Consider the following 15,093-nt stretch of genomic DNA (forward strand, 5'->3'; position numbering starts at 1 on the left):
GAGGCCCTTGGATGTCTGTGATGACCACCGCAAGAGGCTCTCGTCCGATTTGTACATGTGCCATTTGGAAAACTCAAATATAATAATTCAAAGCCAGCCGCTACAATCTACAGGTACAAACCATGCACCTACTTCTTCCTTCAGGCGCTCAGCATGATTGGCAGAGTTATGTATAAGAGTCGACATCAAATACTTGCAGGTATCAATCAATCCATCTATAATGAATCATGACGCACAAACTGCGGGCCCAACATTATCCTAAAGCAGCCCAAAACATATTCAGATGCAATGCAATTCCTTCCTCATCATTAAGAACTGTGCTTCTAACGAAAGACTAGATGGTATCCAATGCCATGCCACAAAAGGCATCAATGGTTTGCTGAAATGCCCCCACATGCATTGATCAACATCAGTTTACTTCTAAGCAAGACTTGATGACAAAGGAAATCATACAAATAAAGTCTTATCATATGTATATATATGGACCAGTGAGGAAGTCAGCATGGCTAACACTAACAAAATGAACGGAAGGATATTGAGTAACATGTTGTCCTAGTAAACCTATTGAGCGTTCAACCAGTAGCTGACCTCATAAAATACCTAGAGCCCATATTTTTTTGGGGTAACTAATCACCCACATTATTGATGAAGTATCAATTGGCACAAATATGGGTTCCAACTTTAAAACTCACTCCAAGAAGCAGGATCCAAAATAACATCAAGAAGAACCAGCTCCACGATGTCGCAGATCCTGTCTTCCCTGACACTAAGTTACCCATTGGCACCAAACTGTCAGGACTAATATTTCCTTGCGAAATGCCAATAGAAAGGATGATGCTGAGGTTTCCATTCTTTCCAGATGACCAAGTCATATCCTCTATTCTGATTATACCAGCAGTAACCCTAACTGAACTGGAAGATGATGAAGCTGAATTCAGGCGGAGAGCTGCATCCTTCAAAGACAACTCAGAAGCAAATGCAGGAAGAGCAGAAATGCCTCCCAATAGGTGACTGGCCTTTTGAATGAATGGATAGTCCACTTCTGCAACAAATAAGAACATGAGTGCCTATCTTAACTTGTTTAACTTTAAAATCCATGATTTACTCTGAATGTAGCAACAATGGATGTAGCTGGGAAATGATGTAACTTGCCAAGTTAATATGAGAACTTACCTGGCTCAAATTGTTTAGTATCTTCATGCTTCTGTTTCGAGGAAGAAGCATCAGCATTTCCAAGTGTTTCCAGTTGATCTTGGCTTTGCTTGAGTGTGTCCTCACTAGCTTTGCAGATATCCTGTTAACCAGGAAAAACTTGAGTGAAAGCTGAAACATTAATAACATAGGACAGCTCTCAATTCTCAAACCATACAACCTAAATCTCAACTTTACCTTTACACTTTGATGAACCTGGTCATAAGGAATGCTCTCACTTTCCAGAAATTCTGAAGGATCAAAAAGCAAGTTTTCATTTTCAGCATCGAAATAGTTGAGGTACTCATCAACCATTTCAAAACCTCCAGCATCTGCCTCAACAGAATTTGAAAGATCATTAGCATCCAGGTAGAATCCATCACCAAGTGAAGGATGACGACTCGTAGCATCTATGTATGGTCCAGAAACCAAGTAATTGAAATCATTAGGATTCCCATTATTGCTTGTTTCAGCAGCAAAATATTCATCTTTGACGGGCTTTGTATCAATCTCAAATTGCTCAGGTGGAAAGTTATTGTCATTGCCGGAAACTTGACGATACTGCAATCCACCATTGCCTATCATGGGGTTCTGGTCGTTTTCAATGAATCCCCCCAAATTGTCAATATTGTTACTTGTATCTTCATAATAGAAGTCTGGTGGGCAAGCAGGCTCCTCAAAAAATACACCATTTTCATTCTGGTATACAAGATATATGAATTCAATCAGAGAATATAATGTGGAGGAAGCCCAAAATCTCCAAAACAAACAATAGGAAAAACCCAAAGCAGCTTCCACAGAAGAATCCCGCATATAGCTTAGTGATTTTTTTTTTTTGGCAAGACTCACCTATAAGAAAGCAGATTCACATCTTTACCTTAGACCACTAGTGGGGGGATCATCTAGTAATCTAATGGCACAATCCTTATTCAAGTTTAAGTAGCTGTTTTATTATGCACTAAAATATTAGAAGGATTTTTTAGAGGCTTTGCCTAGGGTTTATCCCAATTGTAATCAGCTCACAAGGCACTCTTTGCTTTGATTTGCTTGGGCCAGGATAGAACCATTATGTGCGTTCTATACTAGATTTATTTGGCTATTGGGGTTATTCTTACTCCATACTAGATTTATTTGGCTATTGGGGTTATTCTTACTCCAATTGGCTTGAGTTGATGAAAATTCATTGTGTTTTTTACACTAAAAATTGTATTAGGGTCAATTATGTGAGTTCTATCAATCAGATCTGTCTTTTTTAATTTGTTCATTGGTGCTTTCAATTGGATTTGATTTGTTTGTTGTGGGATTCTTAACCAGGTCCTCTAACACTTGCTCAAACTTGTTAACAAGGATTCCACATCTAAACCAAGTAGCACAGCTTGAGGTATAGTTCTTGAATTGAGTTTTAATCTAAATAACAAAAGAAATACCTGTTCCAGGTTATCAGCATCCACAGGGGAACCATAGCCAAAACCAACCTCATCAGCAGCTGCCACGGCTTTCTCAGCAAGTAAGGTCACCTCCTCATCCTCCTCCCATTCCTCCTCAACAAAAGGCGCTCCGTATTGCTCCCCATTCTTTGGACCCGAGCCACTCTTCTGAAATATCCTACACAAAACATATGCATCCTACCCAAACCCAAAACCCACAATCAACAGGCAATCAAATTTAATTGCAACAGATAAAACCCCAAATAGGAAAAATCTATGATCATCTGAATTTCAAACCAAAATTTAATTGCTAAACAAAAAACCTAAATGGGTATAAATCTCCAATCTTTTAATTTCAATTAGATTTATCTCTCTCTTACCTGGGTTATCCCAGCCTTTTCCAGATCTTCATCAGTAAGGCGATACTCGTGCATGATCCAATTGCTGCGCTCACCACGGGGAGCTCGGCCTAGATGGTATACGAGGGTTTTCTTCATACCGACAGTCTTGGTATTCCAGCGAACCGGCCGGTCCTTGCCGGTGGTCTTCCAATAGCCTTTCTCTGTAGCCCGATTCGTCCTCGAACCGTTCCCATATTTCTTGTCCAACGCACTAAAGAAATACCACTCCAAATCTCTGCTCTTCAGCTTCGACCTACCTAAAACCCAAAAAGTAAGTAAGGAAGAAATATCAGTAATAACACCGAAGAATTTCACCATCGTGATTGGAATTCATATTTATGGAGTCAGAGAGAGACTTGGAAGGTCCCAGGGCTCAGATCTATAGATGTCGACGACGGAGATTGGGTCGAAGCGGAAGGGTTTGTTGCAGACCTTGCGCTTCAGGTAGTATCGGACGAGTTCCTCATCGGTTGGATGGAATCGGAACCCAGGAGCGAGTGAGGTCGCCGAGTCACTGCCAGTGCCCATCCGATTAATCAACCAATCATAAAAAGAACGATAATTCGTCGATGAATTTCAAAAATTAGGGCCCCTAAAAAAGAGAGATTAAATTTACAATTCTTGAATTAGGGTTTCAAATAGACGCTTGAGAAGATGACAGTCGCGAAGAATGGAGAGAACGCCATCGATCGGAACGAAGAAAGTCATCAAAATCTGTAGAGGGGTGGTTTATATATGATATTTCGTGGAAGGACTGATGAGGCTAAAGTGACAGGTAGTGTACGATGTTTGTAACGACGACACGACGTGGCCGTGTTTGGGTGTATGAGGTGGCGAATGGGCCGTAGAGCCCAAACAGTTTGAAAATTGTGAAAAAGTGTGCTTCAGCCCAGTGATTTGCGGCCCATTTTGCTTATGTCAAAGATTCAATGATCCACCATCCTCGAGAGTCTAATAGTGAAAAATGAAGAGAGGTGCCCTTGCCTTTTTTTTCCTAACATGAAATCCACCTATCTGTCGAAGACCCATCCGTCAAACGGACGACTGACTTGATAAACCTCTAACCACATCGTACATTGGACTGAAAATCTCGCAATCTCATGCACCAATTGAGACTTGAACCAAGACCCAGTGTGGAAAAATAATGCATGATGATTTCACATAAATTGAGCTAAACAATGACTCATCTCACAAATTACGATAATGAAAACACTCACGAGAATTCAAACTCACGACTTCCTGCCTGCGTAAAGAGCTACCGAGATCAACAAATTGCACTTTTAACAAAAAACACTAACAACATGGACATTCAAACACTTTGCTTGAAAATGGAACAAAAACATCCCGTTGGCAGAATTACAGAATTAGAAACACTGCATGTCGATACTTTGACAAAAGATACAAAGGAAAGTGTCACTAGCACAGTATAACTCAAACATAATAGTAACTCAAACATAAGTGTCGACTAATGATTTCCTCATTTCGTCAACAATGGAACTAGGCTGTGCTTCCCTCAGCTTGAAGACGCTCTCGATGACGGACAGTTCGGTAGCTGTAGTGTCTGACCCACAGAAGGCTGTCCAGTCATTTACTGTCATTCCGGCAGCTATCACTTCACTTCCACGGTTAACAGTCCCAGCAACCAATGGGACCTGAAGAAGTGTGGAAAGTTCATCCAGATCTTCAATGGAAGTATGGGGATGGACCTGCTCCAATACAAAGATTCAGAGAAATACGGACAAGGAAGAAAACAACTATTATGATCGAGTCATATGCGAAGTGTCAGTTGCAGAAGAGGGTAGAATACTAGAATTCCTTACCAAGCCACCTCTGTTGGAGAAGGTACAGAAGCTGCCCACAAGGATGTTACCAGCAATTGTCTGCCTGAAAACTTCTACACCGAGTACATCCGCAACAATCTCCTCAGTCTCCTGATAAGTACCACAAAAAAATTCTGCTGTTACCATCACGGCCAAAGCTTTAATAAGTGGATGTTAAATTACATGGGAAAATAACAAAATTTGTAATTTGTGTGAGAAATTAGATCTTCTGAGAACATGAGGAACAGATCAGACAATAAAAAACCCCGGGAAATGGAGGGAAGTGAGAAAGAAGCCACAGCAACAAAAAAATGAGCGTGCGAGACATCATTGTCTCATTGATGCTATATAAGAAAAGCTCTCAAGAGGCTGACGCTTCAAAATGATGATCTAAGAGTAAAGCTTCACCATGTGTCCATACCATTGCTCAGGAAATCTAGCAAAGCAGTTCAACCATCTACATACATTGGAGTCATATATACATGCATACACACACATGCGTATAAAGAGTCAGAAGTCAGGTATATACATAGACACGCATGCATATAAATTGGAAACATATATAAATAGTCAAAATTCACGATTAACAGAACATGGAACTTTACCCTGTCCAGGTCGGTATGTGTAAGAGCAACATGGTCGTTGCAAGCTATGCAGTTACCCAGAGCTGATAGTTTCTCCTCTATCCTCTGGACAACAACTTGATCAGGTAGACTATTCCTCAGGTGTTGTAGTTCTTCAGCCAGAGACAGAAAATAAGAACATAAGCTCCACATGTACATGGGAAATTGAATACAAAACATTGAAAGATGATATAATGAATCGATAAATCAAATTTAACTGCATCATGTAGTAAGAACCTGACAATTGAACCCAGCTATTTGACTTTATAATCTAGCAAGCAACAACCGAGAATAGCTTAAGTACTCACCTTGGTCAGTAGTCGTGTGTGGAACAAGAAGCCCATTTTTATTCCCTGCCAAAAACATAAAAAATTTATATGGAGGACAGCTAGGAGCATCTACAAAGACTCAGAAAAAAAAATTGAAAAGACATCATGATCCTCACCGGCGCATAGCCTCCCAATTATCCTAGTGCCTCCAATTGAGGTCTTGACTACAGGAATGACGTCTGCTAACTCTGTCTCAAAAGTGCTGCGAGAAACATGTAGATTGTAATCATATTAGAAAGTAGTAATTATACAACTGAAGAGATAAAACAAAATTCAACACTGGGTTGACAAAAAAAATTCAACTCTGGGTTGACAAAAAAAAAATAGAAAGCCATATATAAATTGAACTGCCAAAATATAACTACCTATAGAAGTTTTCTGATCCTCCTATGGCAACCAGACAGTATGCATTGGTCAACTTGGAGAATACCCCAATTTCACATGAATTCTCAAACTGAAGTCCTGCATTAATAACATGTCATGAACCACCCAATCAAAGATGACATTTTCAAATATCAACTGCAAACAGAAATAGTAAAAGTGTGGCACATGTACACTCACTTGTTGCCATGATAGGAGGAGATTAACCAAGCAAAGGTAGTCACTGAGAGCAATAAGAGCTACGGAAACAACAGAAACTGATTGAGTGACACAAGAACATTAATTAACGGGAAAAATAATCATGTATAATTTCAGAAGCCGCACACAGTCACACATAAATAATCATATTGACTTGATGCATTACACAGAAATAATTGAGATACTCTACAAGGCTTGCCTTTGTAGCTCAAATGAGAGAATGCAATTATTTTAATCAAGAAAGCACTATGAGTTCAATCCAATAATCAATAATTTAGACTTTCTACAACAATTTCTCTCATATATCACATGGAATCGATGGCATCTTATTTGACAACATGGGTTCATATAGCACATGGAATCGATGACATCTTATTTGACAAAATGGTTTATTGAAATAGTCTCATTCAGACAAGTATGAGCAAACAAGCATACAATGGTTAGCAAAACCCTTTCAGACACGTCGATATGAGAAATCATGGGTTCATACTCAAAGTTCAAAATCATAATAATAATAATTTCATTCATTATTGAGCACTGAAAATTTAATCACCACGAAAGTAAACAAATATGCGTGTCAGCCAGTGACCCCATCAATCGAATAATAAAATCCCAAACCCTTCAATTGCTGGCCCCCAATCAAAACCTTGTGAAGCCTCGATACCATTTGAAAATCACTGACTACCCTACGTACTACCATCTCTTCCTATTCCTTGTCAACATACATCCCAAGCTCTTCTAATCCCTCCTCTACCCAAATCAAATCAGAACTCCCTTGTGCCTCAATGGTTCTTCTCCCTATATCTCGATTCCGTTCCTGAACGAAGCCCTTATTACCTGGATTTTCAAAATATCTCCGATAGATGACTAGAACGAGTAGTCGAAAGATGATAGAGAAGCAACGCACGTCGCTGTGATTGACTGTGAATGAGAGAGCGCCTCCGCGAGAGCTGGGTGGCTAGCGGGAGAGAGAATCCGATCCTTCTCTGCTCTTGGGGTTTAGGGCATAACAATAAGCCAATCCGTTCGGCCCTTGCATATTGTGGCCAAAAGTTAAAATTAAAAAAGAAATCTAAAATAAACCGAATGAAACGGTGCCGTTTGATATTAACAAAGCTTGTGAGTTTATCTATGGGCCGATAAGCGTGTCATCAGCCCATGGGCCACACGTTCTTTGAAAAATAAAATACGAGATTGATCGGAGATTCTATTAGTTTTTTTCCATGGTTAACGAGCTATTGGCATGTTTGGCAGTATTTTTTTTTCCCCTTATTTTCGTCGCTAACTTATAAACTGGGAAAAATAAACGATCAAAGTTAACATACAACCTTAACTTTTGATTTTCTGCATTTTCCGCAACCACCATTGTCTGCAGATTGTCCTCCATGTCCCTGCGAAATCGATCCAGCCAACAGAGTGCTTATTTCCTCTAATAATTCTTGCCCATGCCGAGTTGCAGGAATAACTCATGAATCATGAACCACCAAATACATCCCCAAGCTGGTAGGGAACACATACAGGTTTGAGTTTGAACTTAAAAGATCTATTACAGATAAACAAAGTCCGACAATCTGGTGCTTCTACAACAGAAAACAACCCCACCCTTATTTTTACAGACAAGGTTCCATCACTGGGTGATTAGTCTTTTAACAGTTGGAAATAAAGAGAGACAGCAGATAAAGGAGTCGTTATTAGATCGGGGCATGATTCTAAACATCCCGAGTCTTCCTCCGCTTCAGTTCCTCGTTTTCCTTGTTCAGGAAATCAATTCGGGATTGAAGAATGTTGATCATCGCTTGAGTGCTGAACATTTCAAGCTTCAAGGACTCCCTCTCAACAGATATCTTGTGAATCTCATTATGCAAATCATTGATTAACTTCACACAGCTTGGAGGCACCGATGTGTCAAGATTGGCATCAAAGGACGGAGCATGAAAACGAGGAACCTCTTTGGGTTCCATTTCCATAGACCCCAGAAGTGAGAATTCCAGCAATGCAGATATCGCTGTTGTTGTTGCAGCATTCGGAGAACTTGTCGTCATCATCGAGCTTGTAGAAGAGGAACCGTCTTGAGTTGTCCTCGTTGAACTATCTGAACCATTTGAGTGGTTAGGACCTGAATCGTTATGCCTTCTCCGCTTATACTGGAGTAGCGGGACAGGGGCTTCTGTGTTAAGCACACAAACTGGAGGATAATCCTCCAATCGTTCACGCTTGCACTTGGGTAAAACACCTCGGGTGCCTCTCAGAAGTTCATTGCGACCAAGAGGATCCTTATCAAAGGCGTTACTATCCTGAAAAAAATATTGAACAAAGAAAATTTTTCACATTTCAATGCTTGCAAGTAGAAATCTGAACTTCATAAACCAAACAAAGCACATTAAACGACTTTATCAAATAAATAGTCTAACCCACAGAGCCATCGTCACTACTGCTTGACATGGCTTGAACCTATGATGCGAATGTTGCAATATGGCAACACTACAACACCAAGGCTATTCTCAAATAAGTAAATATCAATGTCTCAGTCAAATCATGTTCAGCAAAAATGAAAATATTATATCCAATCTTCCTGCATGCATCAAGGACAAAGACCTTGTATCTCGCACCATAAGAACAACATCAAATATACATATGCACACACACACATATATGGAACAAAAATGTGTTGAATTTTCCCACATCTTGGGTAGCAGTGATGAAGAAAGTGATCATACGCATGGAAAATCTAAGGAGGAAAAGATGCTCATTCCATAATGATGAAAAATAGTCATAAGAAATAATCTCAAAATATGGTCATCTATTTCATTTCAATACAAAATTAAGCAAATAAACGCATAGCATAGAAAAGTCGGAAACTTCAAAAGCACACCACCCATCAATGAACAGGAACCTTTGACACAAGGGCCAGTACCCCATGGTAGTCTCAACAAAACAGGTTAACACAGTGAAATTTACCCAGTAGTGGCATGTCTCATCGAAACAGAGTCCTTGACAGCAGAATCAAAAGAAATCCTACCAAACAACATGTTTGAATGACCTACACCAATCCCTGACAGTTTGAGTCCCCACATCAAAAAGTTCAACCACATAAGAACATATTTGTACAATCTTCCCATAACTAAGAACCAAACATCTGTCCACCTTGAAGAAGGCCCATATGGTTTGCAAAATGTTGCTATACCTCTCTGGTATTATATTATCTCATCCCATATGTATTTTCAAAAATTGCATGTGAAACACATGATCAGTTTTGCATTCCCATAACAAGGAAATTCCTTAAATATTGAAGAAGTCCTCCATTGCAAAGAGAATAAATAAGAAAGGAGACATATCAGATTGGCATCTGTAAAACATAGAAGTTTGTTCAAAAGATTAAGAAGTCATCAAAATACTAGGAATATAAACAAGAAAAAGCAAAGCTTCCTGCTCCTCAGCATCACAAAAATGATTGAACAGGGAAACATAATGTCCTGCATCAAAATGTTCTGCATGACCTTCACAAGCAACTCTTAACAACTTTAATGACACAAACAATTCCAAACAATAGGATTTACTTGACAGATTGCAAACCGCAAGATGGCAAAGCGAAGATGAATATAAATACAAAAGAAAACATATGGATTAGCACAAAATAATAAGATGTGCTCATCGGTCTTTAAGAACTAAGTTTCCACAAATGGTTAGAGTTGGTAACATTTTTACTAGAATGGCAACATGCACCAGAGTCTGTGTTTACCTCAATGAAATTAATAATAGTAACATACACACACACACACACACACATATATATATATATTATATATATACACACGTAGGCGAACATGTGACCCAGTGGTAAAATTGTACAGGTGCAACCTCACAAGTTCAATCCTGGAAACAGCGTCTCCACATAATATGTGGGGGGGTAAGGTCTGTGTACATCTTGTCTATCCCTAACCCCGCCCATTGATGGAGCTTGGTGAATGGGAGTTGTTTATATATACACACACACAACACACTAGGTTCTGCCACCTAAGGAGGTTTAGGAAAGGCAAGTGTATAAGGCTCCATCACTGCATTACGAAAGGCTGCATAGGTCAAATGAAACAACTTTACAGTTGGTTGCTCCGAGGCTTGCTCACATTAAAGTCTTTACTTAACATGGAAAATTTTTATTCCAAATATCTCCATGGCTGTAACTTGGGAGACAAAACCCCTACTACAGTTTAACGATAAATCATATTTCAACAAAATAATGCACTTTAAAGTGTGTTTATAATTATATCTCACTGTCAGAGTAATCTGATAAAAAGGATATAAATACTCATGCAACATATGAAATCATATCAAAGATTAATTTCTTTATTTGAAAAACTATGATATAGCCTGCATCATATTGGACTAAATGAGAATTAAAAGTACTTATTACAGCCCCATGCAGACTGAGTAAAAAATATTGAAAGATACCCCAAAATACCAATCTCGATCCGAAACGCAACTCAACGCATGCACACTAGGAATGGCTGAATGCAGCTCCGAAGAGCGAGGCCATCTGACATAGATCTAGGTCCCCATATCGGCCAAAAAGAAGGAAAAAAAAACTCCAAGTCAGATCTCAGATCCACGAATAGCACAAGAGTTTAACTTGAGTAAAGAGATTGTAGCCATACCCATGTGCAAACATGATTGGATCAAAAGAGCATCGTTGGACCACCGCCCCAACCACCCAAGAATTTTTTATTGACAAGTATACTCCGAACTGTGAATTAATGAAAATCCCTTTGTGGGAGGATGTTTAAATATCATATTCGCCTCCACCCAAAAGGTTAACCTCAAAATTGATAGGATACTAACATCATGTTTTCAACATACATACAATCATACAAATACATTATAAAAAGAACATAGAAAGGTTCAATAGTGTATTTAGAGTCCCCTCAAACTCTACTGCGCTAGTAAGTAATTATAAGTACATAGGAAGACCAAGAAAAAAGTAGAATAAGCAAAGGTGACAGCTTCAACATTATCGATCGTACCAACTCAAGAAAGCAACCCTCCATTTTGCCACTAAAGTAATTTGTCCTGTCTATCTGGGAAAGATTTCTTTGTTAAAGAAATCCTTAGCTGGTTTTCTTTCTTTATTCACTACCTCAATTTATTTACTTTCCTAAAATACATATGTGTTTCCTCCTTACTCCTGTTTCCAAGAGTGCTGACACTACTTTTACACTCTTACGAATACGTCCATTGCCAGATATGGTGTTCCTAAGTTTCGTTCTTAATACCTACAATTTTGTTCAGTAGCCATCATGTCATTTTTATACTATGCACCATTAGAAATGCTCTGTAACCAACGAGATATCACATCCTCACACACGCCTACTGATACACTCTGACAATATTTGCAGGGATCTTTCCCCAAGTAAGGATTCCATTACCTATTACAGGCTTAAGACCTCAACTGCAGTTATATACTACAGCAATCAAGTTGGTCACTTACCATAACTGCTTCACTTCCCTATGAAGACTATTGGGAAAAACAGGCTCGTTTTGGAACCCTTTCCCACGATAGATTGAATTCAAGAAAATTAGAATCTTGGATGAGCGACCAATTAAGAGTTCAGATGGGTAACCAACCTTGGAAAGATGGTCAGTGACTTCATATTTTAGACAACACATCCTAATACAAAGGTTAATCATTTTTCCTGCTATGCATGAAATGCATCCAAAAAGGGATGATGACAAGGAAAGCTCATATAGCGATATGTGTAGTTCTTTGTACAAGGTATGGATCATTACTTCAAACAGTAAACATCAACTGAAGAAAAATACAAAATGCAAAACAAAAAGGTCAAAAAAAAATTATTTATCAAAAAAAAAAGGTCAAAAATTTGTGCTCGCTCATAATGTTAGAACACTTCATAACTAAGCGAACTGATTATATGGAATACATACTACACAAGAAAACTCAGCACCCATGATAAAGTTGAATTACAAGCTAAAAATGTGAGATGCAAAGTACAGACCTGTGGAAATTCATTTCTGTCGACATAAGCGTCATCACCAGCCACCCCATCGTCTGCAGCATCTAACCCTGGGACCAAAGCTTGTTGGCCATCATCCCATTCCTCTTCAACAAAAGGTGCATATCTATTCCCGTTGGGTGGCCCTATATTACTCTTGTGAAATACTCGACACAAAACATATCCTTCCATCTTTATGCACAGGGCAGAGAAAAGAACCATCCATAAGATTCCAGTTAACAAAATGAAATAAGAATGTTTTCTGTTGAAAATTATTCAGGAAATCAAGTTTGACACTTCAATATGATATTCCAGCAGGCAACCCCCAATAAACCAGTTGAGATCGTAGTCCCTTAAAACAACACTTATTCTAACATGTTATGACTCATTTTTATCAAAGTAATAAGCAGGTTAGCAGATACAAGAGCCATAAGACTTTCTTCCATCCCCAAATTTTACACAGCATGCAAGGTTTAGCGAGTAGCGATGCATCTGTTGAATTTTGCAATCTTTATTAGACCAAAATAGAATAAATTTTTTCATAGAAGAACTTATCTTCACTTCATTTCCTAAAGCTTCTCGGGCAAACAACCTGAAAACATAAACATCATCACAACCATTAATGACAACTTTATTACAAGCTCACCTGAGATGCTCCAATCTTTTCCAATTCGTCATCGATAAGCCGATACTCATGCATGACCCAATTAGTACGTTTCCCATCTGGGGCTCGGCCAGCATGGAACACAAGAGTTTTCTTCATTGCAATCACCTGAGAATCATGACGAACCTCGCGGTCCTTGCCAGTTGCCTTCCAATATCCTTTTCCAGTGGCCCTATTCATTCTCGCCCCATTCCCATACTTCTTGTCCAATGCACTGAAAAAATACCATTCTTGGTCCCTTGTCTTAAACCTCGACTTTCCTGACACCCCAAACACTCAAACATCATAAACAGCAGAAGAGAAAAATAAATATTTCAAGAGTGCCGAGAGCAACAAGCCATTCCACATCTCACCCCAACACCAAAAAAGAATATGAAAACCTACTCTTAACTTCTCCAACAAAGTTGACAGAAAAATTACAGAGGAGATGTCTTCTAACTTGAAACAGGAAACAGACACATGCCTTTTGAACCAGTAAGATTTTTTTCTAAAAATGTGCTTGTCCCATAAATAAAATACAAATCCGGATTTGGAAGAAAAAAAAAAAAGCTAAAAAAAAAAACAATTTTCTAAGAAAATGTCGAAACAACAAACCACAGAGCCATCTCAGAAACCCAAAGAAAAGGACTTCCTTTTAACAGTAAAATAAGCAGGAAAAAAAATAAAACTGGGAAAAAATTTAACACCGGAAAGGTCCCAGGGCTCGTTCTTGTAGATGTCAACTTCAGCAATGGCGTTGAAGCGGACGGGTTTCTTAGTGACTTTCCGCTTCAAATAGTAGCTCACAAGCTCCTCATCGGTAGGATGGAATCGGAACCCAGGTGCCAACGCTGTCGAAGATGCCGTTTTGGGTGTTCTAGCCGCCGTACCAGATGGTCCCGCCGTCGCCGATCCTTTTCCGGATATAGCCTCTAATTCATGCTCTCCGGTCAGCGATGGGGTTGTGAGGGTTAACTCAGTAGACGTTTCACGACCCATGAGCGCCAGCGCGATAGGAAATGAAAGGCTAGGGTTGTTTTGGGAGGAGGAAGAGATAGGGCTTCGGCTTCGATTGATTGACGATGAAGAAACAAGGGGCCTGTAACTGCAAAGTGCCTTCAATTGCAAGCAATTTGTTTCATTTCTGGATAATTATTATAAATTACACTATTTCTTTTCTGGGTTTTCAAAAATTCAATGTCTGAAATAAAAATCAAACATTGGATAAGACACACACATATATATATAGTACAATACAACTCATAAACACACATCCAATAACTTATTGTAAGAAATTAAAGTGTATTAATTGGATATGGGTTTTACAAGTATACGGGTTTACATAAACTCTTGCTATGTGATTTCTCATAGTTTAAAAATGGCATAGAACATTTATAAGTCCTCCTAAAAATGGCATAAAACATTCATAACTCCTCCTATAGTCCTAGTCTATCTCGTCGGAAATTTTAAGCTTGATCGATATTAAGTCCTCATGCTAAATCTCACACAGTCTTTAAACTTTTTTTTTACCCGTAAATATTAATCCCTCCTAATATTATCTTCGAATTTGTATTTTGGAAAGTTTAACATCTATCGAAGTTATTGAATACAATGAGTTGAATCGTAATGAATCATTTCAACTTTGATACTCAAATTCAACTCTCTATATTTATACACAAAAATTTACCTGAATATTCGAGAAAAGTGAGACAATCTATTATTCATCATTTACAAGAATTGAAAACACTAGTGATTGCCTCGACTAAGGGAAAAAAAAAAGTGCAATGTGTTCATATGGAAAGTCCTGAATTTAATCATATTCATAATGTTAGGTGTAAAAACAGAAAGGAAAAAAGATCCAAGACCATTACTATAAACGTGGCCCTAAAAAATTTTAGTGAAAGTCAAAAGGAAGAAAATGAAAAAGTGAAATAGATGTTACACCAAGCATCCTATAAAGATTCATTAATATAGGACAAAAATGAAATGAGTGAATGAAGGATAAGTTTGTATATGGGAAATGGTGGGTAGAGCGCCCAATATAGCAACCCTCCCTGGGCGTGATAATGAGAATA

General features: G+C 38.6%; 3 protein-coding genes across 4 annotated transcripts; all 3 read right to left on the reverse strand.

Moving 5' to 3' along the window:
- Positions 1 to 276: 276 nt before the first annotated feature.
- LOC119988884 (NAC domain-containing protein 53-like) lies at positions 277 to 3,730 on the reverse strand. The gene is made up of 6 exons (XM_038834117.1): positions 3,376 to 3,730; positions 2,999 to 3,276; positions 2,619 to 2,816; positions 1,390 to 1,890; positions 1,174 to 1,294; positions 277 to 1,042 (listed from the first exon to the last, which is right to left on the reverse strand). Exons 1-6 carry the CDS (start codon positions 3,545 to 3,547, stop codon positions 654 to 656), a joined length of 1,659 nt encoding a protein of 552 aa, XP_038690045.1. The 5' UTR covers positions 3,548 to 3,730; the 3' UTR covers positions 277 to 653.
- Positions 3,731 to 4,285: 555 nt separating this feature from the next.
- Positions 4,286 to 7,412, reverse strand: LOC119987625 (eukaryotic translation initiation factor 6-2-like). 2 transcript variants are annotated; one of them, XM_038832532.1, is made up of 8 exons: positions 7,208 to 7,412; positions 6,353 to 6,429; positions 6,157 to 6,253; positions 5,908 to 5,993; positions 5,771 to 5,815; positions 5,445 to 5,575; positions 4,840 to 4,950; positions 4,286 to 4,725 (listed from the first exon to the last, which is right to left on the reverse strand). In XM_038832532.1, the coding sequence occupies exons 2-8, from the start codon at positions 6,360 to 6,362 to the stop codon at positions 4,468 to 4,470; spliced, it is 738 nt and encodes a 245-aa protein (XP_038688460.1). In that variant the 5' UTR covers positions 6,363 to 6,429; positions 7,208 to 7,412; the 3' UTR covers positions 4,286 to 4,467. The 2 variants fall into 2 exon arrangements, with proteins under 2 accessions (XP_038688460.1, XP_038688459.1); XM_038832531.1 differs by having other exon boundaries at positions 6,353 to 6,411; positions 7,208 to 7,411.
- Positions 7,413 to 7,823: 411 nt separating this feature from the next.
- LOC119989341 (NAC domain containing protein 50-like) lies at positions 7,824 to 14,458 on the reverse strand. The gene is made up of 4 exons (XM_038834788.1): positions 13,726 to 14,458; positions 13,022 to 13,299; positions 12,379 to 12,567; positions 7,824 to 8,664 (listed from the first exon to the last, which is right to left on the reverse strand). Exons 1-4 carry the CDS (start codon positions 14,015 to 14,017, stop codon positions 8,080 to 8,082), a joined length of 1,344 nt encoding a protein of 447 aa, XP_038690716.1. The 5' UTR covers positions 14,018 to 14,458; the 3' UTR covers positions 7,824 to 8,079.
- Positions 14,459 to 15,093: the final 635 nt, after the last annotated feature.

Source organism: Tripterygium wilfordii, chromosome 21 (assembly GCF_013401445.1).
Source record: "Tripterygium wilfordii isolate XIE 37 chromosome 21, ASM1340144v1, whole genome shotgun sequence".
Lineage (NCBI taxonomy): Eukaryota > Viridiplantae > Streptophyta > Magnoliopsida > Celastrales > Celastraceae > Tripterygium > Tripterygium wilfordii.